Consider the following 25,259-nt stretch of genomic DNA (forward strand, 5'->3'; position numbering starts at 1 on the left):
AAATATGCTAATTTTCTCTTTGACTTTCCTCTCCCTGTCACAAAGTGCTGCTGACACTTTCATCCACTTACTCCACACTGCCTGCTTTCACCTTTTTGCAATCTCTCCAAAGCTGAGAACAATGAGGCCAAGTACTTTGAATTTTTATTATTTCTAACTTCCAAAAGAAGAAAAGTTAACAGTCCCAGTCTAACAGACAGTGAATCCTGTCAAATTATTTTTACTTGTTGAATCTGAATAAATTGGTGAACGCTGCTGTAAAAACTGCATTTTAATAACCAATATAGAGTCTGTTCAACCATCCTGAGGAATGTTAAAGGGGAACACAACAGGAAGTCTGGAGGATGACTCCACTCTCAGCCCAGATTTGAATAATGCACATGGGGAGGCGGGCTGAGCAGGGGAGGTGTGGTCTTGATCTGTGGTTGAAAGTGAGGTTAGCTTGAGTTAACTGGAGGATTTTTAAAATTTTCTTGATGAAAACAAGAACAAAATGATAAAGTTCAGGAGGTCCCAGGAAGGCTGCCTCCCCATCCCGCAGCGGTTCCGTTTATGCTGTCAAGCCGGCCGCCCAGGCCGGTTTAGCGAGCTCCGCCGCTCTCGGCGCTGCTGAGCGAGCTCTGCCGTCCTGGGAAGTGTTTAAAAATGCTTGGGTCTTTTATACTAGATCTGCAGAGCATGACATGAGACTTCTGAAATGACTTGGGAGTTACACCAGCTGACCAATCATAAAAAATTCTACTTTACCGCCTTGTCTCAACCACTAGGGGGCAGCACATAGACGGTTGTAGAATATAATTTCAGGAATTAATCAAGTTTATATCAAATTAACAAAAATTTGGCAAGGACCTACAGTCAGCACTTTTAAAGCCCAATTTATACAGGTAGACAGCCAAAGTAAAAGTTGATATACTATCGAGTTACCCTTTAAAAGTCACGTAAGACAGATTCTTTTCTTTGCTTTTATTTTGCCATCAATCAGGTCCGTCTTTTATGTTTCTTTTTCCAACACAACTATTTTCATCAACCATATTATTTTGTAACATAAGGCACACTAAATTATAAGGGTCATTAACCAAAACAAAATACTAAGAATGCCTAAAGGAAGGCGATTGGTCAGACAGGTTGATGGGACGTTTTTCTAGTGAAAGTGTTGTTCTTCATGTTTGCCTATATATTTACTAATCAGCAGCCTCTGCACAATGTGGAGAGAGGCCAATTATTGGTTCACTGTTGAGGAATGGTACCCATAATGCTCTGACCGCTTACCACAGTCATGTGAAAACATTTTCACTGTTTTCTGAGCGCCTGGTACCACAGAAAATAAGTTTAAGCACAACCGTAACTCATTTACAACATGTTCTGTCGATTTTTGAGAGGATGTAGGGATTTTAAGTGCGCCTAGATAAAGATAAAGTTCGTTTGATGCTTTGCGGCATAAACTCCACTCATTTCTTACAGTCCATCATTGTAAGGAGATACCTTTGGTTCTTGAGAACTGTAGTTCAAAACACACAAATTCACATAAAAGCAACAACAGAAAAACATGCATTTCTATGTCTGTGTAGGTGCACCTCAACAAATGTAATCAGTGCCTAAAAAAATAAATTATTCATGGACAAAACGTTTATATCTTGATTTCATTGATTGGCAATGACAGCATTTTTATTTCAGTTGCCTACTAACAGAAAATGTTTTCACTAATATATGTTACTGCTCAACATAAATTCTTTTTCATTAAAGAAAACAAAAAAAAGAGTTTAGCTTGATGCAACAGAAGAATTGAAGAAGGACCAGGAGACAAGAGCAAGGAAGCGAGGACCAGAAGGACACAGAAGATGCGTGAAAAGATGGCAGCGTAATATGAAGCATATTGTGCTGATTCTACTTTCCCCTGTCCGCCTTCCATCAGTGCCCCCATTCCTCAGCCAGACACTTTCTTAAGCTAAACTAAATGGGCTAATTAATCTGGGCTAATGGTGGGTGACAGCAAATATGCTACCACAATTATCACCCTATTAAAGATTCATATTCCAACGCATAATTGAAAATGAAGGGGTAACTGAAAGAGAGGGTGGGTGCGAGGAGACCCAACCAAGTGGGAGTCATTTTTCTCAGGTAGTAGAGACCAGGTGGCCCCCCTGCTTCTGAGCTCCACATCTGCATGCACCACTGGTTACCTCTACAGTCCCTATATGCTGCAGTGAGACTTTGTGTTCAAGATTTCATTAGTTTTTAGATTTTTAGTGCAGTAGAGGAAATTTTAGGTTTGAAAAACGAACAAAGACTCAATTTTCATTCCCCCTTTTCTTATTCGGTGAACTTCAAACAGCATCTGGATGCGTGTCAGCTTTGAGCTTCATATGAGACCAGCTTGGTCATGAATCAATAACGACTTCTTCAATCAGGCTAAAGCAGCAGAGTGTTGCATGTTAGCTTACAAAGTGCAGATCCGAGTAAGAGGCCAGTTCAAAAGGGCAAGATTTTCAATAAAACATAAGGGGGGGAAAAAATTAAAACCAAAAACTAAAGAAATCTTGAAGGTTTTATCAATGAATTTAATCTAATTTAATATATTTTGTAATTTTATATATTATTTCTATATGATAAAAAGCAAATACCCTTTGGATTAAATCAAATAAATGGTATACATATTGACTTTACCAAAGAATGACTATTTCTTTAACTTTAAGGCAGACTCAAAGGTGTATTAATACTTGGGATGCCACTAATTTCTACTGACAACCATATGTCACACCGTTAAACCAGGGGAACCTTTTTTAACCCTACTGCTCTGGAATTCTCTTCCTCCGGATCTACGCAATACCGACTCAGTGCCACTGTTCAAATCCAAACTCAAGACTCATCTCTTCAAACAATCATCCAGTTAACCCGTTCAGTTAATACATCCTCATTTGTCTGTTTTTCTATCCTGTTTTTATGGCTTTATGCTTTACTCTGATCATTTCTTATTGATGTTTTATTCTGTTTTTCTTATTTTTAACCTTGTACAGTGAGCTTGGGTGACCTGAAAGGCGTTTGAAATAAAATGTATTATTATTATTATTATTATTACTGCATACCAGTATGTTTATATTGAAAGGATTTAGTATTTATCTTGTTTTTTACATTACACAAGGCTTAGTATGAGCCAACTGAAAGATCATGTTACTTATTGGCTAATTTAAAAAAAGGATTTTCGCCAATGTTTAGGTTTTTGTTTTGGAATAATGTATCGATCTGTAACAGAAGGATGCCCTAAAAATTTAGGTTTGACCCAAATCATGGAGTAGAGTGAGTTGTTGGATCCCTAACCAATACTGATATTTTAAACAGTACACTTAAGAGACATCTATTGATAATTTAAAAAAAAAAACTTACATTTAATGTTTGTATGTATAAATATATTAGGACAACAAAAGCAAAGAATGAAATGGGTTTGCTTGTGTTTTTTTGTGCTGACATCAGCAATAATAATCTGGACATTTGCATGCCTGTAGCCTCAGTATGAAATTGATAGAGTCGAGATGGAATCCTGGACAGACCGACCGTTCCCCCACCTTTAAACATGAAAGACACAAGCAGAGGATATAAAGTGAGTCAAAATAATAGGAGCTGAGAGAGCCACACCATCTCCATCCACATGCATAAATGATAATGCGTCATCAAGTTGTGAGACGGCCTGGTTCCAGGTAATTCTGAGTGGACGCCCAGGGAGGCAGGGAGGGGGGAAAGATGAGAAAGAAGATGAAAAGCCTCAAATTCAATCTGGCATGGTGAGAGGGGCTGAGGGGAAATAAGGCGGTTTTGATTTGTCTCTCATCCTTCGCTCGCCGCAGAGAACAGTCGCTGTGGAGGGAGTACCCGGAATGGCCGGACTGACGGAGGGGAGGCGTAGTGGGTGGAGGAGAGCTGAGGTGAGGGAAGAACAGAGGACAAAAGAGATGGAAAATGCAATCCTATTTCAGGTGAAATCAAATCATTATCTCCCTAAAAACAGAGGCAGATGGAAAGGTCTGCCCTTGGCAGACTGTGGAGTTCATACTGTAGAAAACAGCGCACGTTGCAAACTTTCCATTTCAACGGTTTTTATCAAATCCAACAACTAAAACCTTTATTGAGTGAGGATAAAACTCTTAAGAAAGCGAATTTAAAACTTTGAGCATGAGATGTTTTTATCAGAAATGATTCTTCTCATGAAAAACTTGCAGTTAAATAAGAATGTGATGCTCCACACAAGGACTGATTAATCTGAGGCCCTAAACACATTACGGTATTGCCAATAATAAACTGGAACAGATGGGAAGCATCCCCACCATCAGGACAGTCACGCTTTCTTCTCTTTTTCCGTCTTCCCTCAGAAACATCTTGAAATGGATGAGTTGATGGAGCATTCTCCACAACCTTCCTCCAGCGACATTCCCCCCAATCATGACCAAACAGCACAAGGACAGGAACAAAAACAAGCGGAAGATGTTAACTCATACGGCTTCTGCGGGTTTTTGGGTTGTCTGGGCCCGTGGAGGGTAGTACAGAGGCGTAGCTGCATCTTAACGGGAGCGCAGCTGTGTCTTGCAGTTCCCTTAAGGTTCCTGCGGAAACGTCATAAAAATGGAACGTACCATTGGGCGTGTGGTTAGTGTGAAATATTCCTAAGGCTAATGGAAGTTGCACGTACTTATGACGTACGGGGGAAGCTGTTGTACGGTGCCCTTACTCCACACTCTAGTCATTAGTAAGCTGCCTGAAAATGCCACATAGACTGGGACACCTGTAGGATGCCCATACAAACAGCTAGGCTGAATCCAAGGGGCACGGTCTTATCACGTGAAAAGCACCAATGAGGGTTTTCATTTGGGAGATTTAGGAGGGTTTAAAAGAATGAAAAATCTACACGACCTGCTTATGTCTCCACGGTTTTACCTTAACTTCCCCTCACGTGCCTTGTAACCCTTGTGCTATCTTGTGGGGGTCCAGATGACTGGAGGCCTGGGAGGCACGTTGACGTTGGGAGTAGGGGTCCACATGACCCTACTACCAACCCTATTGCCTGGGAGGCACGTTAACATTGGGAGTAGGGTCATCTGGACCCCCACAAGATAGCACAAGGGTTACGTTCTTGCTACAACCTTTCTCCCGCAGTACACCCATTCTACAACCTTGATATTTGGTGTGCACAATACAGATTTGCCCATTTTTCACCCCCAGACAACCCGTATGTACTCGTAAGGGCAGTTTTAATTAAGGCTTAAAGATGTGTTGGAAGGTAAATCCTCAAAGTCATTCTCTGCTAACACAAAGTGCATTATGGGATAGGAGTAGTGGGTTTTTCATTTGGTATACTCAATTAATTGCCCTCGTTAGTCCTTAGACCTTAGTCCTCATGGTACAATATATTTCAGTATTCATGGTTTAATGTGTTTTTTACAACGTTTTGAGTTTTGTTACAGCAGATTTAACCTATTTTCCCCCCTGCAGCCTCTAGTAAACCTCTTTGCCTGACCTTTCCGCGCAAACACCAAGGATTCTTTAAATTCAGGGGACATGAATCCGGTTTGCACAAAGGACGGCTCTCTTCATGCTGCTCCATTACCTTAGACTCTTACTGCATTCTGGCCTGTCAGGATACATTTGCAAACCAGTTTCTTTTTTTGTATTTCAGGTAAATGTATAATTTAGTTAGTATACTGAGGCTTTCAGAGAACTAAACAGGTTTGAAAGGAGATCTGCTATAAATATACACTGTGATTGTACACTAACTGAGAAGACCAGTCCTGTTGTTTAGGAGAAACAAAGGACCAAACTGGTAACACCCGAGTCCTGATCTGAATTAATTTCTGTCTCAGTAGGACTATACATTTTTTATGTGAAGTTGGGAGTACCTGTTTTAAGTTACCAGTTGTACACTTTTTTAAGTAGTAATTATTCTTTTCAGTAGTAAGTTTTTACCACTGACCAGTGCAGTTGTCAGGTTTTAATGCACACCCAGCAGCCAATCAGAATCGAGTATTCACCCGGACCATGGTATGACAAATTAAGATCCACCCACCCACCCACCCATCCATCCATCCATCCATCCATCCATCCATCCATCCATCCATCCATCCTTTAACACCAGAGTTGTCCCAGCTAACAGAAAATTACTGTATTACCGTTGAATTACCGTAACTCTTCGATGATCTGCGCAGTTATCGTGATCCTAATTGATTCTCAAAGCTGTAATAACAACAACGTTTAAACCTTTAAGGCTGGAGCTGTTACCAGCGACAGCAAGATAACCCACACTCTTTGAACTGTTGTAACTCTTCAATCATTTACGCAATTAACGCCATTCCAATGGATTCAGACATGGACAAAAAAGGGGCTTTGCCCTGTTAGTGCAAGCCCGCTTCTTTTCCTGTCACAATAAGCTGGTTTACATTGATTGAGTACACAATTTACTTTTGCAAAGTTTTGCATACTAGCGCAAAATGACTTGTCTCCACTTCAGCATTTGCTGGTATAACGTTAATTGCGTAGATGAAAAGTTAAGGTACTTCGAAGGATGTCAAGCGCTATTAAAAGTGGTGCATGTGAGTGCAAAGCAAATTGTCCGCTTAAAGAATCTGTAGGAATTGCGTTAACTGCGAGGCGTTACTGTAACTTAAAGGGTTAACTGAGGCTTGTGTAATCTGAGATGCAGCAGTTTTCAGCAAATAAGCCCCTTTTTTATAATGATAAGCACTCATAAAAGGAGTACCTACGCTGACATACACACCAGTTCTTCAATCTTCCACTTGCACATTTGCAAAATGAGTTTGTTCGTTTTAAGAAGAGGTGGTGACATCAGCCAATTTTCAGCATGTGACATCAGCCTTTGCTGGGAAAAAAATGGTTTCAAGTTGGTTCCATAGACGAATATTTAATGACAAGAACGTAGGTTAATATTAGCTGCTTACAGCTAAATGACATCATGTCAATGTGTACTTTTCCATGTTAAATTATGCTTTCATTGTGTTTCTTCCCCTCATTTTCTTTCTCCTTAGTTTTTATCAACATGAAGGCTGATAAGAGCGGAGTTTTGCTGTTTTGCTTGGCTGGCAGCCTGTTCCAGTGACTGCTGCGGTCCGACGGCTCTCTGTGATGGCGTTTCAGTTTGCCGTGCAGTGCCAGGGCTCGCGGCTAATGGACCAATGCCGAAGCTCAGCTGGGAATTAAGACAAATGGGCAGTACCTACACACGCCTGTGGAACAGCCAGAGTAGAAAGCGCTCTGCTCTAATCTAACACACGTCTACTTTTAGGGAAAGCTACGCAACCCTCACTTGACATCTAACCAACGGATTCCTCATCGCTTAGTGGTACGTTTTTCATTTGCTACAATTATTTTGTGTTAAAAATATTTTCCAAATAACACTTGAGAAGAAACAACTGCTACAAAAACAATTTCATGCTAATCAGAAACTCACCGTGTAATTTCCAGTCTACTGATAGAGGGACTCTAATTAAAAAAGACTGATGTTTCTCCTGCTGACGGTAATAATGTATTCATTACTGTTGAGGTACCGCTATAGCCAAAACAAAACAATAGAAGGCAGAAATAAGTGGTTGAAACAGTCACTTGTTTTTTTTTTTTTTTTTACAGGTAACAGGCAGTCATTCATCAATACCTGCTGGTAGAAATAATAAAGGTGACGGAAAAGCTAAATGCAGGAGGATCGATGTGAATCTTTCCTTTCTGATGGATCTTCTGACGGACTGGACCTGCAGAGTCAAGGTTCAAGGAGCAACGAGAGCAGATTCAGATAGAGAAGCAATATGGAGAAGAAAAGATATGATGGCATTCCTGGACAAGAACAAAATAAACATTCTGGTCTGCAGTGCAGCATTTCCAATTTAGGATTTCTGGTCAGCTTCTCTGTCATCCACAAAATTGATTTTCCTCATTATTTAATATTCATAAAAACTGCTAAGATAGTTTTGGCTAAATTTAGTGTTTAAAATTTCAGATAAAGAGTCAGATTACTGAACAAAACTTAAGAAAAAAAATACTATTGTGTCATTACCTCATCAAAAAGACACTTAGGGAAGTAAAAATAACAAAACGGACTCAACATATCTTGCATACATATATTATGTAGTATACTAAAGGATGTGAAGTTGATAGTAACTGCAGAAAATAAATTATTAGGAAGTCTTACAAGTGTTTGAAGTCAGCTTGTGATTTGTTTTCTGTGTTGCTGACGTCTATAGTTAGCCATGTAAATAATTACTTCAAACTGAATTATATTGTTGTCTTTCTAAAAAATTCACATAACAAATTAGCATAGAAAACCAAGAGTCTGAAATTTCTAGAAACAAAATACTATTTGTTTTTAATGCTTGTAAAAAGCAAAGCTGGCTAAAAGGTTTTCATCACTTCATGTTCACATTAGCCTACATGGTTTAAACTATTACGATGCTTGCTTTCTTGAAGGTTCGCTACAGTAACCATGAATTATGGGGTGAGAAAAATTACCATTGCACCACTTTGTGAAAATAAGATAAACTTGTTTCTTTGAGTCGTAGATAAAATAAAAAAAACAGTGGAAGAACTGGAAGAACTCTGCGCTGATTGAACTACTTAAAGGTTCTTGGGTCGTTACTGTCATCCACCACAAGGTGGAACGAAATTAGTACATTCAAACAGATGATATTTTTTTTCCAGACATAATTTCAAAGGAAACAAAAAAAAGCACACGTATCCATATTTCTTGATTCTAAATGGTTAAGTTTGTATGTTTTAAACTTTGCACTTGAAATATGTTTGCTACACCTCTAGTGAAGTGTCTATTGTTTCAAAGCCTGAGTGCAAATTCGACTAAACTATTAAAAGACCAAAATTCATTTGTTCATGTTCTATTTAATGCATCTTTAAACCAACAAACTGTGTTTTGGTGACCTTCTCTCTTCTATTCCCATTAAAAGTCTGTTTTCTTTTTTTCTCACAGAAACTTACAAAAGTGCACACACACACACTAGAGCACACCTGCAGAATACTGGGGCTAACATCAGGCGTGGTCATAAATCATCAGTGAGTGGATATGACTCCCTTCAGCTCTAACAGGACTGGAGGGGGGGGGGGGGGGGGGGGGGCAGTGGGGGGGACCAGAGGAAGAAGCTGGACGCCCTTGCTTCACGTTGGCCGTCAAGGCCGGTGGGGGAAATGCTCAGCTGAGAGCAAAACACGGAAACGCAGCGCCAGAAAGCCTAACAAAACAGAAATATACATCTGTACACCTTTATTTATGCAATAACTATATGTCTTTTGATATAATATTCATTGTAATGCTGAGTATAAATAATCAAGAGTTTTGTCAAAATTGTATTGTTTTTTATGTTGTTAGAATTTATACATTTATACTCTTTCATGAATCGTTTTCTGTTCTTTGATTTAACTCCACTGTAATGGCTTCCTAAAATATACAACACTAACTTTGCAGTCAAATATTGAGCACAGCTTGACTACTTGTGTTATCATGGATGTAATTCTGTTGGAACAGCAAAGGGTATGGTAGAGAATGAGGTAGGTGGCAACAGCATCCACCTCCAAGGAGACCAGGGTAAACATCAGCTCGTAATGTCTTTATATGGTCCGTTTGGAGCCGTGTGGATCCACAAGCTGCAGTTTGACACATAGTTAAATAAATGCCAGATGGAATAGAAAAGTGTCCGACTGTACTCTCACAGAGAAGCATTTGGGGAGTATATTATTAACTGTATTTGAAGTAGCTTTGGTCCATTTTTCTTGAAAAAACTTCAAGAGTTTACTGAGATTTGTGAGCAAAGATTCAAAAACTCTTCTTTCTATGGCCTAGCAGTCAGTCTGGACGTCTTATTATGTAAATAAGAATGCTATAAAAAACCTGCTGAACAGATTTGAAACATGCTACGAAGCTGAGTTTGTGCGGATCTCAGTCATCCAGGTCATGTTCGCACGACATTCTGTTCTTCAGGGCAACTAGACCTTAAAGGCTGACCAAGAAGATGTCATGCTGCACGCCAGAGAAGCTTCTTTAGTTCTCTTATGGCATCCTGATTCACTCCATAGACTAACATCTATTAGTGGATCTATGACCTTGATTTTTTGTGCAGTCCACCTGCGTGCCCCATGCAGGTTTGCCCATTTTTTCCAACAGACAGTCCGCATCCACCCATAAGGGCAGTTGTGAGCGAGGCATAAATCATTGGCACATAGTGCCATCCATGCACTTTGCAGGAGAAGCCTCATACAGTGATACGTTGAGGCAACTTACACATGTAAACTTTACTAATGCAGACCAGGGGAGCTGCTTTTTAACACAACTTAATATGGTGTCTGTCCTTTCTTTCACCATTTATTCTCAGGAGGCTCTCTTGATGCTACAGACACACTGGGAATGAGACACACAATCTGGAACGTGGGTTCTTAAACACACATTTATCCTACCACAGTCAAAGTGGACGAGCAGTGAAGATTTTTTTCCTACCTTTAACTAGCGTTTGTCTGCCACCAACAGTTATAGTTTTGTTGGTACAAAATATTGACGCAGTGAAAACCTTGCAAAACTTGCTTAAGGCTCGGCCTGCACAATATACCGCAAATTTATTGTTATCGCAATGTCAAGCAGTGCGAGATCCATATCGCAAAAGTCAGCAAAAATCGCATTAAATTGTTACCTTAAATGTGCTAAAACAATCTTATGGCAGCTTGAAGCATTTAAATAACAAATGAATCCATTTATGCATTTGACCAATTGGATGGACCCTTTCACGTTGTTGACCAATCAGATGAGCCCTTTTATGTTAGATGTTTGCCTCCTACGTCAATGAGGGTCAAACTGTTGCAATGAAATGGTAATGATGTTTTTGGTTGTTTTGCCATTTGTATTTATACCGCAAATATTATCATTATCGCAATATTGATCACTAATATCGCATTTCCCACGTTTTGGTCATATCGTGCAGCCCTACTTCAGGCTTTGTCATTCGCAGGTCAATTCTGATAAAGACTTGGTGTCATATAGTTCCAGCCGGGCACAAACCACAATTATTGACAATTTCCACAATTAAGCCTCCATGATCCATTTTTTAAATGTATGGCGATTCCATAAATTCAAAGGGACGCCATCCATAACTCACTACCAAATCAGAGTCGTTGATTGGTCAAAGTTCCACCTGGTTAACCTTTTTTTTTTTTTTTTTTTTAACTTGTCCTGTCCAACAGCTGGGCAGACAGATGAGAGCTGAGGGCCTCTTGTGTTGGACATATTTTACTTTAGCAACATGGGTTATTAATCTTCAGACAAACCAAAGGTATGACTGAATAAACCCCTTTTGTAATTGAGGCCAAACTTTATTAATTTCAATCATGTCTGAAAATCTTTGGTGTTGGACCGGACGGAAAAGGAAAGAGGGGAAGAAGAGAGAGGGACGTTAGAGAGAGGGGGGGTAGGGGGTGATAATAGGAGGGGAAGGGGGATAAGACCATGAAGCAGCATAAAGCAACAAGTTTACTGGTTGTTAATCATTATGGTAAGGTTCAAATGTAGGAAAAAAAAAAAAAAAAAAAAAGGGGCGGAGCCTGTCCACACACACACTCAAATGTTATAAACACACCTGTTAGCTGCAAAAATGTCCACCTGTCGACATGTACACAAAACAGATAGTGTTCACACGCATACTTATGCCTTAAAACCAACTAGTGTGAAATATTTCAGTCATTCAGTCATGCAAACTGTTAGTGCAAAGGTGAGCTAACACCTGTGCTCAGGTGAGTGTTTATGTTCTTCTAAAATGGATGGTGGAACGTGAAAAGAAGGAGGGAGAGTGCCCAGCCATCCCCACCCCAAGACCCCCACCGCAGCAGCAGCGGCAGCCGGAATCCCCCCAACGCCACACGGGAACCGGCAGGGAACAACCGCCGCCCGGGCGACCAAGCCCGCCACCCACGTTCAATGGCTGCAGGTTTTGTACACGGAGCCCAAAAACGGTCGTAGAAACTTGTGAACGCAAAGGTTTTGAATGGAGAAGCCAGAAACGGGCATTGATCTGCGTTTCCATAGACTTTTGCTTGGGAGTGATCGCTTAAACATGCGCTGCCGAAGGCGGTGTGAACACAGCTTCACACAGAGATCAAGAATTCTCATAACATGAATGTATGTAGTGACTGTGTGACACGGCCTTTTAACACTAAGAATTACAGCAACACTAAGCAGAAACACTGACCTAAGACTTCTCTTTTTGAATTAATGTGTTAAATAAATTGATTATCCAATGTAATATGTATTAAGTAATATTTACAATGTATTTTTTCCTCTTAACACTTCTGCTTTATTTAGTTAATTCTGGAATCTTTGTTCTGGTCTACCTTTTAGCACAATGTGGTGTAATACTGGTAACGCTGACTTTAATCCTGACAGTCTTATCTAATTAAATGCTGATGTTCCTAAAGATATCCAATTTATTTGGTTTTTTAGATTTTGAATGCACTAAACGCTTTAAAAACTCTAAATACAGAAAAGTTCCAGAGATTAAACTACAAGAAAGTAGACAACTTGAGTAACAGACAAAGAAAGAGATCGAACACAAATAAGAGGCGAAAATGAGCAATCGAAGATGAGAGGGGGGATGAGATGAAAGTGGAAAAAAGGGAACAAGGAAGAGCAAAGAGACCGGACAAAGACAAATAGCCGTTGGAAATGGCTGTTGCTGGGAAGCCAGGCTGGGAGACAACCCTCTCTGCAGCTCTAACTGAGACTGATAGGCCCAGCAAGCTGCAGCATTCCCCACATCTATTTCCTCCCTGCCTTATTTTGTCTCGCTTCCAAAAACAAAAATCGTATTTTCAAGTCACAACAGACCATAACAGGATGTGGTATTTTCAAAGGATGTTTGAAAAATTTGGTATATTTTGGAGGCGCAGGGCTAAAACTAACAGATGTTACTTATCTGGTTTCTTGTATTGTGATAAAATGCTTCTGCTCCAAACAGTCTACATTATCTTTATTGTGTGCCAAAAATATGTTTCTGAGGATCTTTGCTGTCCCATATTACGTGAAGGAGGAATTTACTGGTTAGATGTACAGAAATGGTAGATAACAATTATTATTTGTTAAAGATAAATTGGTTTTATGGATTAATTAAGTCATATAAGACAGTGAGGGGTGAGAAATACCATCTATGCCATCAGATGAATGAGCTCCACCGCCGCCAATCCACAACCCAATTACATTCTCCAAAAAGCCTTTGGCAGCCCTGTGATTACCTCGAGAAAGTGCTAGAGTTAGGAAGAATCTTAATAGAAAGCAGGTCTTCATTGCAACGCAAGTAGAACCCCCCCTCTCAGAGGTCACACCTCCAGTCACTGACCAGGTAATGCGGTGTAACAGCGTAACACGTGTGGCACCAGTGGCCTAATGGAGAAGGGTCGTGCCAAAAAGGAGACCGACCGGCTGTCGTGCTGAAAGATTGAAACTGATGGGCCAAAGTGAAGGGGCTGCAAAGTAGCCCCCCACCAAGCATGGTCCTCTCAGACTCATCACTTCCACATGAGCACACATACACACACCTCGGCCCTGAGTCCATTATTCAATTTGGCCCTGCTAAAGAGCAGTGAATTAGGCTGCCACAAGTGATTTGCCTTCTGAGCCCCACAGTCAGGTGTGCACACTTTCCTCCACTCTGCATATTAAGAAGACGCCGTTCAGACGCTGACAAGCGATGAACCTCCTCCAATCACTGAATGCGTGTGCTCGGATAAGCTGGGACTATGAGTACTTACCAAAAAAATAAAAAGGCCTTCGTTTCTCCCCCACTTTTTACAATAGACTGAACTGTAATGTCAAACTGACAGAACACAAATGGAAATGGGATGTGCCATAATTGCATATGATTACTGGTGTCTCAATATTGAATTATTGGTGAGAATAATTCCAATTTCAAAGAATTTTATGCTCTACATGTAAAGAAAACGATACCTTTTTCCTCTATGATTTAAGGAACACACAGCATGCGTAATCGGTGAATAAAAAAGAACCAAGGCTGACTTTCCTGAAGTTTAATTTCAGATTCTTCATCAATAAAAAAGAGGATAAGAGTAGAGGTGTTATGGGAAATACTTCTTTAATACTTTATTACCTTCCTTAAAGGTAAAACAGTCACAGTTGCATTCACCCATTAACACACACATTCACACACTGATACTCCGCTGCATCACACTTTGACACGTGGGCGGGCAAGTATGGAATCAAACCTTGAACCTTCTGATCGGAGGTCAACCGCTCTACCTCTGCACCACGGCTGCTTTGATAATGAAGATGTTGACTTGATGGCAATCCTAATTTTAGTCAATCATTGGAAAACCTGCAGTTTTCAATGAAAAAATAACTGCATTGTTGAGTAATGTACTCAACTCCTTATGTGTGCATAACTCCAGAATTTAAAAAAGTAACACTGTACAGATTACTGTTAACTTGGGGGACACAGGTTTATTTGAACCCCTGACCCACGCATACGTTTGTGAACGTAGTGCTGGTTATCATAAACACAGCCCCCACATTCCCAAGTTAGGAACAAAACCAGAAATATCACGTTGCAGTTAAGTCTTTGGTTCGACTTCCAAAATCGTTCAGTTTTTTTTCTTCTCATAATGGGGTTTTTGTTTTGAAGTCAGCCATTTAGAGCTCTAACCGGTGCAATTATAGGTGCATGTTTCTGGATTGATAGGTGGGTGGTTTCAACAAAACTTTCACTACATTCCGTCCTGTCCTATCGCGACATTTTGTCAAGTTGTGCAGAAAATTCATATCATTTGGAATCCTTTGGATTTCATAAGATTATTGGTCCAGTTTATATATGGTTAGACTACGGAGGTGAGAAGACAAACAGAGATAGTCTGGGGTTTGTGTCCGAATAACCTTATTACTCAGTGCAATATATAGCGTTTTGCCATGTTGTCGGGTTGCTCAATCTTCAATTCCAAAATCCAGTGACCTGGAAGTTTCCCAGAAATCTCATCATAAAACAAGTGTGCACTGATCAGGGATGGAACGATTCACTTTCACCCCAATTCAATTCAAACCTCGATATTTGACTCGCAGTTATATTTCGCTTTGATATGTGATTTGTAAAAAAACTCAAAAGTCAAAATGATGAAAAATCCTGCTGTTGATGAACAATGCAGAACAACCTTTCAGTTGGCTTAAACTAAGTAATTTAATGAAACTATATCGCATATAAACAAGTTTGAAACTTTCAACGTAAAAAAAAACTGGTATGCAGTAGGGACGTAACCATTCACTTTCCCCATAATTCCATTCATTGGTGTAATATATAGTTTGGTTTTAAACTGAGAAATGTGCTCTCTCTACTGAATATAGACCACAATGCATTACATTTGAACCGTTTGCCATTTAAAAACAATGTGTGTACATTTGTATATATTTTTATGAATCATCCAAGCTTCTATTAGCAAAACACAGTGAATTTATAAATAGTCTTTGTAAAATATCATATTTATTAGGATTTTATAAATGGGTGATGTCATATTTGCCATAAAAAAATAAAATAAAGCAGTGAGCGTGTGTCTAAATTGCCTTAAAATCCAGGGCACTACATGGTCCAGCACCATGTAGTTTTTTGAGGGGGGGTTAGGTAGTAGTGAGGGGATGCAGACATAGCCTGAGGCCTTAAGGATCTTCTACACTTGGGTCACCGATCTGCACCATTACTGGAACGAGGTGTCGGACGATTGTGAAACACCAACAACACATACAGAACAATTGATATGACTCTCCAAAAGTGCAACATGTATAACGATTACCACCAACACGGATCTTGCCGATTGCATCTCACACACACTTCTGTGAAAAAGCATCCCCTTTATGGCGTCCGCAGAATCAGGTTTCAGGCTTGATAACATTAAAACTCCCTTGCTTCTGCTTTCCTCCATCATTTCAAGGTTGCTGGGGGGGCTGCCTCTCCTCTTTTCTCTTGCAGCTGTAAAATCTACTTGACAGCTCTGATTTATGACACAGCATAGGCGCGGAGCGCTGTGGGGAAAAGCCTGTAATGTTTGAGTGTGTTTGGATGGGAGAGCATGGCGGGCTCACGGAGGACCAACACTGCTGTGCTCAATGTTCAGCAAGACTACAGCAGAGCACAGGCGAAAACTCACATCTGTGCACACACGCCCAGGTGTGTGTGCACTGCATCACTGTGAAAACATGACATGTCGCCTCCTCCATAAAAAGTAACAAAAATACTTGAGAGGGAGAAAAAACGGACTGAATACCAGAATGAAAAAACACAAAGTTGTTAAGAATCGGGAAATATAGAAATGTGTCCTCTGTTCTTCTCACCTGGTAAACCAGTGCGCCCACGCCTTCACACTGACCTGGGGAATGTGCGTTCAAGGGGCCACTTCCTTTGAAAAGTCTAAACGCGGAAGTTCATAATCAAAACTGTCGCGTTCACGAGTTGCTACGCACATTTTTAAGACTGTTTTCAGGCTCTACGTACGTTGAAAGTAGGGCAACAGATACACGATGTGAGCAAAACTTGCGATTTGCATTATTAGTATCAATATTGAGATGACTGTGTAACTTATGATAAATGAACAAATAACAAAACGACTAAATACATCATTTCCATTTCACTGCAACAGTTTAATTTAAAAAAAGAATCAAAACATAACTTAAATTATACTCCAAATGAAACTAGTCTACATAGGAAGTGAGCATCTAACATCAAAGGGCTCCATCTGATTGGTCAAATGCATGAAGGGATTTTATTTGATTTGTTAAATACCGGTACTTCAAGCTGCCATAAGATCGTTTTAGCACATTTAAGATTACCATTTCTCCCAATTTTTACAGACTTTTGCATTATGCCAATTGCACAACTTGATATCGCGATAACGGTAAATCTGCGACATATTGAGCAGGCCTAGTTGAAAGTTAATCCAGGTTGAACTTTGACCAATCAGGGACTCAGACTTGGTAGTGACATATGGATGGCGTCCCTTTCAATTCATGGACATACCAACCGTTTGAAAATTGTTCATGCAGGAAAAATTAATAGTTGTAGTTTCTGATCGGCTGGAATTCTATGACACCAAGTCTTGAACACATCGGAATAGAGCTGGGGGAAAAAAAGCCTGGAGCACGATTAGCGAGATTTACATCGATATTTGCTTCAACATTTTGCACCAGGTCTCTTCCAACTGTAGGTGGTGGACATGCGCTAGTAAACTAGAGAAAAGGGAAAAAGAAGCCCCTCTCTGCTCGTCCAGTGTGAACACTGTGAGCTAAATGTGCGTTCAAGAACATTTCATTTGTGTCTGTAGCATTACACTGCGTCCCATTCAAGACCAGGTGAGATGCAGTGCGATGCTAAAGAGAGCGAAGCTTGTTCAGGGGGGTGGGGGTGTCTGTAAATGAAATGCAGTGCAAGAATGCAAGAACCGTGTGAGTTAGTGCAGTTGGTGCACCGACATGTTGTCATCTCGGAGCTGCATTTCACACCTTGTGCCCTTTCAGCCGTCAAGAAGATGAGATACGACTGACGGACGGGAAGCTTCAGTCCGATGAAAAAGGTTGTGACAGCAGACAGAGGGAAGGAGAGCGCGCCAACGCCCGACAGCGGGAGAATGAATGTCGGCTGGGTTGCCATGGCCAGATTAGCAGCCATGCAATATTACAAAAACAGTCATTGCAACCAGGATTTAGCTTCTCCTCTGCACAGCTGGAAAAGGTTGCACACTTGCACACAAAATTGTAATTTTCATCACCGTCTTCGGATCGACACCTATGACATGGAAGCAGCAGAGTCGCCTGCTGCAAAGGCGGAACATTTCGATATCCATTTGCATCTGCGGTAATGAAGTTCATCTCCCGGTGACAAAGGCGGTCGCCACAAACCGCTGCATGCATCCGTCTCCTGGGCTCCGAAGTGTCTCTCTGGCAGTAAACGCACCTCTGCGTTGCGTCCCGTCTCTCCCTCTGACAGTTTGTCATCAGCAACGTGCTAATCACAGCTAATTGCACCAAGACAGGAAAACAACTCCTTTCTGAGGTGGAGAGAGAGAGTTCAAGTGTTTGTGTTGTTTCCAATCCACAGTGTTTTTCTCAGAAGTAATGACAATGTTTTCTATTTAACTTCCTTTAAGAGATGCTGACAACGAATGCTAATCAGGTCCGGAAATCTATTTAGTCAACAACTGAGACTCTAACGAAAAGAATAAAAGTCTTCAACACAAAACAATCAACATCTAAAAAGATTTGTTTCAATTAAGAATTTTGAAATAAAAATAGCACTGAAATATTTTTAAATAACATTAAACAAATGATTGAGGCTGTCTGGAGTGCGGATCCCCTTTCTGCCCTCTGATAAACTTGCAAAAAGCTCATCTTGGAGATTGTGCTGGCACGGCAGAAAAGACCCCTCTTCCCAATTTTCCATATTTCATGCACGGCCCATTGGAAAGCAGCGTCTGCGAGCGTCAAGGCTTGGCGCATTTATAAGAGATGCGCTCGAGTTCAGCATTTCTAAAGCGGCTCAGCACGCCGAAATAAATCCAGATCACTACAGCACCAAAGAAAAAACAACACGGTAAGCAGCTGGGATATGTAGGTGTGGTAGAGAATCACCCTTAGAAGACCTAATTGTACTTTGAATGAAAAGTAATCAGAAGCAGGAAGACGTCAAAAATGAACTAATTGTCTCCGTTTTTCTCTACCATCTTATGTTCGTCTTTTGATTGCTGCTTTTAGTTTGTTTTTCTATGACTTCTCATCGTTAAAACTATGTTTATATATCTTTATGTCAAGCATCAAAGGTGATCTACAAATAAAGAGATAATGAAATGAGATCTAATACAACAAGCTACAGAATATCTATGTTAAGACAGACATTTGAATAGCAAATACCACATTAAATGAACATCAACGCTGATTGTGTTCTGGTTAACTGCTCCGAAAAGTCCAGAAATCTGCAGTTTTGACCACAAAAGAGCTTAAAGCTGAAAAATCTAAATTAAACACCTTTGTCATTAAAACAATTTGAAAATGAAGTTTTGTTAATTTTAGTGTGTTTTAATCAAAAGTCGGATTTCGAAGCAAAGCTTTCACAAATAGGTTTAAAAGTTTGCCACTAAAGGCGTTTTAACAAGTTCAAAACTGATCATAAAAGTAAAAATCTGTCACGTTTTTCTAGTAATCCAATTGAATGAGCTGCTGGGATTTGCAGGATAATATGACTTCGTAAACCCAGATTACAGAGTGCACTAAAAATGATCTGGAAGATAACGCATATCAAATACCAGGAACGGGTATCGCATCACACGGCCGAAGCACCATTTTAGGAGAAGTTCAGGAAAGAAGGGTTACAGAACTGTAACTATCTAGTACTTTTTCTTTAGCTTCCCAGTATTTTAACTACTACATTTATTTTTAAATATTTATTAGAAAAATTCAGGTAAAGCTGAATAAAAGGCTCTCAGCCCACTTTGTTGTGAACGCAGACTACTGACTGTAGATGACAACTGGACTGAGTGGGACGTCACCCTTGGTAACCACGGCAACTTCCAGCTCCAACCACATGACGTCAATTAAGTCGCCATTATCTTGTGATACAGACGGCGCCATGTTGGAGCCAGACGACGTCAGTAAGTAGTGATTAGTCCGACTTCTTAGAAGTGCCTGAATGAACTCCGCTTGGTTTTTACAAAGAACATTTGGGACTTATCAAGGAATAGGTGGGGCTCTGGGAATTGTAGTTATTTGGGAATTTAAGCTTTCTTTCTTTTTTATTTTGGACAAAAAAGTCTTTCTTTAGTAGTCAGGATAACAGTGTTTGAAAGTTCAGATGGAACAATGAACAACAATGAGACCATAAGTCCAGAAGACATTGATACAGCTGTGTGAAATGACACTTTAAGTCAAGTTTCTTTATAAAATTCTTTAAAAAAATCAACTCTATAAAGAAAGGTGTATTAAAAGGTGATTGTCTAAAGCTGTTAAAGACCCGGTCCAATGAAAATGGTGTTTTTAACATGTTCTGATAATGGAGGGCATATATTGAAAAACTGAAGCTTAACATTGTATTTCTGAGTATTTCTCTTTTTAAATTGTTGTGATAAAGGATTAAAAAATGCCATCCCATTTATACCCACACATTTTGCATCAGAGGGGGAGGATACCTGCCCACTACTCAGATTTGAATTTCTAATAAACTACCGTCGCTCTGCAAAAACTATGACTCAAAAAACAGCACCGTTTTTATTTTATTTGAACTAAAAACAGCTAAATCATAATCAAAAGACCACTGGGAACGTTTGGAAAGTTAAAAAAAAATTATCAGAGTGGGTCTTATTTATAAAGTTCCTTAGAAAAACGAAAAGCATCGTACATTAACAAGCGAATATAGAAAGTTGCAAAAAATTAAAAATGGATGCCAGAAAATTTTAATATCTATTAAAAAAATCATGTTTTATCTTTTTGAAGGACAATATGCAGCTTCTAAATAGTTTTTGTAAAATAAATACAATACATAATCTTAAATGAAGATTTTTTTTACTTAAAAAAATTTAAATAAGCTGTTACCCAGACAGATTATGCCAGATAAAAAATAAAAATCTTCCAACAGAAAACTTCATTGTAGAGCTTTAATCTTGGAACTCTCCTCAAATAAAGCCGTCTGCTGATGCCACCTGACAAGAAGGCATTAAAAACTCAAATGTTTCCTGAGGCAGGATCAATGTTTCTTTGGGGGAAGTGAGGCTTTCTCCTGAGCCGCCTCGGCTGCTCCGCAGCCTCATAACTTCCACTGGTGGGTTACCTTTGCGTTCCGACCGCTTCTTCCGCCTCCTCTTGAACTTGCGTCGGATCAGACAATAATAGGAGCCCAGACTCTGCGCCTCGTTGCTGAAAAGAGCCATGATTTGATGCCCACTTACACCCCCCCCAAAAAAAAACGCCCAAAACAAATCAAGTAAAAGGCTTTTGAAAGATCAGGTAAAACTTCAACCCCTGCAGTGATCCCAATTAAATGATCTACAAGTTCCTCCTGTGCGACCACATGGTGATAGCAACAGATCGACCCCACACACCTGCAGCCTCTCTTTGTTTCTACCCTCACATCCAAACTCCTTTTCTATCCCTCCCCTCTCTTCACCGCCTCCTCTCGCTGCTTCTCTCCTCCGTTGACTCCATGTCTGCCCTATCAGGAGTCGGAGAGGGGGAGGCGAAGGGGGTGGTGAGGAAGGAGGAGACTTGGAAAGGAGTGAGAGTCATACCTTCAGGTTTATAAGAATGAACAAATGTGAAAAGGCAGCCTACACCTGTCTGAAATGTATCTGACCTTTGCAACAAGCAAGCAGCCTCCCCCCCCCCCCAGCTCCCTCCTGCAACAAGCAACCACTAAGGTTCTTTTGTGGTCATGTTTCTTCTGCAGTGGAAACTTCAACCCCTTCTGTATCACATACAGCACATTAAGATCAGATTTACAAGTTTGCACACCAAGAAAATGGGTATTTTTGGGGTGTTGGACACTCAGCCTGAAAAGTCACTACAATGATGGAGACGCAACCCGATAGGAAACACTCTGCCTCCCTCTGGTGGCCACACATAGTAACAACATGTATTTGGCAGAAAATGAATTACGATTATGAAGATATAGCTTAAAAACAAACAAACAAACATTTCACACAACCTTGAAAACTTCAAAGCTGTTTGGAGTACAGAAAAAGACAAAAACACATGACTGAAAATGAAAGGAGTAGAAGGAAAAAACTCACCTTTGGCTCTGCAACGACTGTCACGGGAGAAACCTGTTGGACACAGAAAGAATAGTTTCCAGATAAGTAAAGGACAAAAACTTTCACTGACCTCTGTCACATCGTCATCTGAGACACACAGAAAAGCTGTTTAACAGAAGGGTGGGAAGCACAGAGGGATTTAAAAAAAAGGAAGAGCCATGCAGCAGATGAGGATGCCTTTTCATTTTCCTCAGAAATTAACTGGTGTATGTGAGACGTTCTTTGGCGCAGAGCGACCCCGCCCCCCCTTCCCCCTTCGGTTGCGAAAAAGGGAGCTAGCTCTGACATTTAAGCATTGTTTATCGTCTGCTCGCGATTCACCATTTGAATGAAAACAATTCCCAGACGTACAACTTTTATCTCCCATTTCTTTCTATGTGTCCTCCATCATCAAAAACGTGGGAAAAGGACATGTTCAAAACACACCAAAAACGTCATTTTTGTTGGAGAAACTATAATAAAGACAGAAGGGGAGATTTCCAGAGTGGGCACAAGTTAACACTTTGGATTTGATATTCTGCTCTAGTTAATCTGAAAAAACTGCAAACTACACATAAATAAGATGCAAGTTGAACAGATACAGATGGCTGGTTAACATATTCAATGTCGTGAAACTCATTTTACTAAACGATTTGAATGGTTTCTTCCTAACAAGTTGCCTGATACAGGTTCTGTTTTGGGTCTTTGGTTTGGAGAAAATGGATCGTCTTGTATTTTTATTTTATTTCTGACCTTCAGGAACAAAGACCTGGTTATTTCACTTTGTGATAAACAGTCCATTTGCCCTATTATATACTCTATTTTATAATTATCAGGGACAAAACTGTACAGTGAGGTAAAGATGCTGAGTTTCAGGTTTCCTCTGGAGTAAATGAAGCCGGATAGAGAAGTCAGTTGTCAAGTTGGCTTTGTTGCAAAAGTCCTTAAAATGTTTTGCACTTGTAAGAGTTGAACGAAATAGTGGAAAATACCCAAAACATGGTCACTGGTGTAATTCATGTCAACAATGCAACAAAAGAAACAATTGTTGATCATTATTAGTTTCAGGAAATTCTGATTTGTTCCGATATTGCGTCTCATCTCCTTGGTGTAGAATGAAGCATTTGATCGGCTGGTCCCAGCAGTGGAGCACAGTGAAAAGAAGCAAAAGAACTTATTTAACGATCAAGGCTCGTATTTCACACATTTCTAAGTAAAGGTACAAAATGCTTTTGTTTTATTTATTTTTTTTAACAGAGGAACACTTTTTTTTAAGATACAAAACGTTTTTACAGACACAAATCTCTTGTTTCAAATACCAAACCTTTTTACGGACAGACCACCCTTTTGCAGCAGATCTAATTCAATCGGTCACATTCAAACCGTAAACGGGGAAAGAACCAAAACGCATATGAATTCACGCAGAGGTCCATCTTTCTGACTAACTCCTGACAGGATAAATTTCTTTGTTTTCAGAGAGATTTCCATGGACTTTAGATCAGATTGGAGCGGATTGTGTTACTGAACCTTTATAGAAGACAATCACCAGGATTCTCATCTCCCTTCAACTCATTGGAATCAAACATTTCTGATCGTATATATTCTCCGTCTTTTGTATAACCGCATACAGAAAAACCTTTTCTGCAGTTATAGATTCCATCAAGTAAACTTTTCTGCCTTTTATTACGTACTTAAGTGTCTTTTTGGAATTGTGCCCCCGACATTCATGTGTGTAATTCCGATGCATGTAAGCTTGTTATGTTGCCATTTCACTGCATGGTTACTCCTTATGCTGGTGCAAAAGTGGGACACTTTCTCCTTAGTGACCGCATGGAAAAGTCTCACAATCAGGTAAACCATGAAGTTTCCCTCCATTATGCTTCCTGCAATTATTATGTTCTTATCGTTTAAGTATGTCAGTGAACTGTTTTTAAGGCTTTATAAGCCCAAAATGTTTGATATTTTTCATAAATTGCTTTGAGAATTAAAAAAAAATGAACAAAGTGGGTTTTTCTGATGGCTTTGAAATTTCCTAAATTAAACGGTTACCTTGGTAACGGCCAAGTTAAGGCATCCGCTGAGATTTTTACATCCTTCACACTCTGACACTATTTATTGCATCAGCAACTAATATTAGCAGTAAATACAATAAATAATGCAAAAGGTTATGAAAACACTTAAGTGTGTCTGTATATGTCCTAAATATATTTTAGAAGACACTTGGACAAACCTTTATATATAGAAACCTTAAATACAGTGGAGCAAAAAGAGTATTTGTCACAGATTCTGTAAGTTGTTCCATTTAAAAAGCCAGTACTGTTAATCATCGATACACTGCAACTATGAGACAGTAATGTAAAAAAATAAATATATATTGAAGCAGAAAATAAGTATTTGGTTAAAAAAAAAAGGTTCACCTCAATACTTTGTATTGTAAGTCTCGTTATGAACAGCAGAGGTCAAACATTTCCTGTATGTCTTGACTGGATTTAGCTTCTATTTTGGTCCATTCTTCCATGCAGATCTTCTCAAGAGCTGTGATGTTTTGCGTTCTGTTGCTGGGCAAAGCAGACTTTCATCTCCCTCCACAGATTCCCTTATGAATTGAAGTCCAGAGACTGGCTAGGCCACTCCAGAACCATGAAATGCTTCTACAAAGCCACTCCTTTGTTGCCCGGGCGATGTTTTTAGGATTGTTGTCATGCTAGGAGATGCAACCATCTTAGATCCTCAATGTTCTCATTGATAAAAATAAGTTTTTGTCCAAAATCTCAGCATACACTGGGCCATTAATCAGATTCTTCATTCAGGTCAGTCGTCCTGTCTCCTTTTCAGAAAAAATGCCCCAAACCATGATATTTCCACCCCCATGCGTGTCAGTGAGTGTGGCTTTCTTCAGCATTCAGCATTCTTCCTCCTCTCAGTCCTTCTGTGGATCATCCAGAAGCTCTCTGGAGAACTTTAGATGGGTCTGGGAAACGTTGGGAACGTTTGGATCCAAGACAACGTTGTGTGTTATGACAGTAACTTCAGTTACTGTGGACCCAGCTCCCTCCTGTCATTGACAAGTCCCCCCCATGTAGTTCTGGACTGTTTCCTCACTGTTCATCAGGTGAGATCTTGCGTGGAGCTCCAGGTGGAGGGAGGTCGTCAGTTCTTCCATTTTCCCATAATTCCTCCAACAGTTGATCTTCTCTCTAAGCTGCTTGTTTGTTGTAGATTGGTTCATCCCAGTCATGTTCAGCTCTCTTTGGTCATGGTGGAGAGTTTGTGTTTAAGGGAGGGGTCAGATGACCAGCTCAGACGAGTGACATTAATAAATGTAAGCAGTGGAGGATGGAAAAGCTTCTTAAAGAAGCAGTAACAGGTCTTTGAGACAGAATTCCTGCACGTTTGTTGGAGCTAAATCCTCCTTTTCTGCAGAAATATACAAAAAAGCTCTTTAAAAACCAAACGGTGAGATTTTC

General features: G+C 40.0%; 1 protein-coding gene across 2 annotated transcripts in view; it reads right to left on the bottom strand.

Moving 5' to 3' along the window:
- Positions 1 to 25,259, bottom strand: part of adarb1b (adenosine deaminase RNA specific B1b) — a 132,627-nt gene that overhangs the window by 28,518 nt on the left and 78,850 nt on the right. Inside the window, exon 3 of one of the 2 annotated variants that reach the window (XM_023951137.2) lies at positions 21,793 to 21,825. Coding sequence is in view for 1 of the 2 variants with exons in the window: in XM_023951136.2 (XP_023806904.1) it covers positions 20,835 to 20,934 (100 nt within the window). In the remaining variant the exon portion in view is untranslated. Of the gene's footprint in view, positions 1 to 20,834; positions 21,615 to 21,792; positions 21,826 to 25,259 lie in introns of those variants that run through there. The other variant, XM_023951136.2, reaches the window with a different exon arrangement.

Source organism: Oryzias latipes, chromosome 21 (genome assembly GCF_053564925.1).
Source record: "Oryzias latipes strain Hd-rR chromosome 21, Olatipes_Hd-rR_3.1".
Lineage (NCBI taxonomy): Eukaryota > Metazoa > Chordata > Actinopteri > Beloniformes > Adrianichthyidae > Oryzias > Oryzias latipes.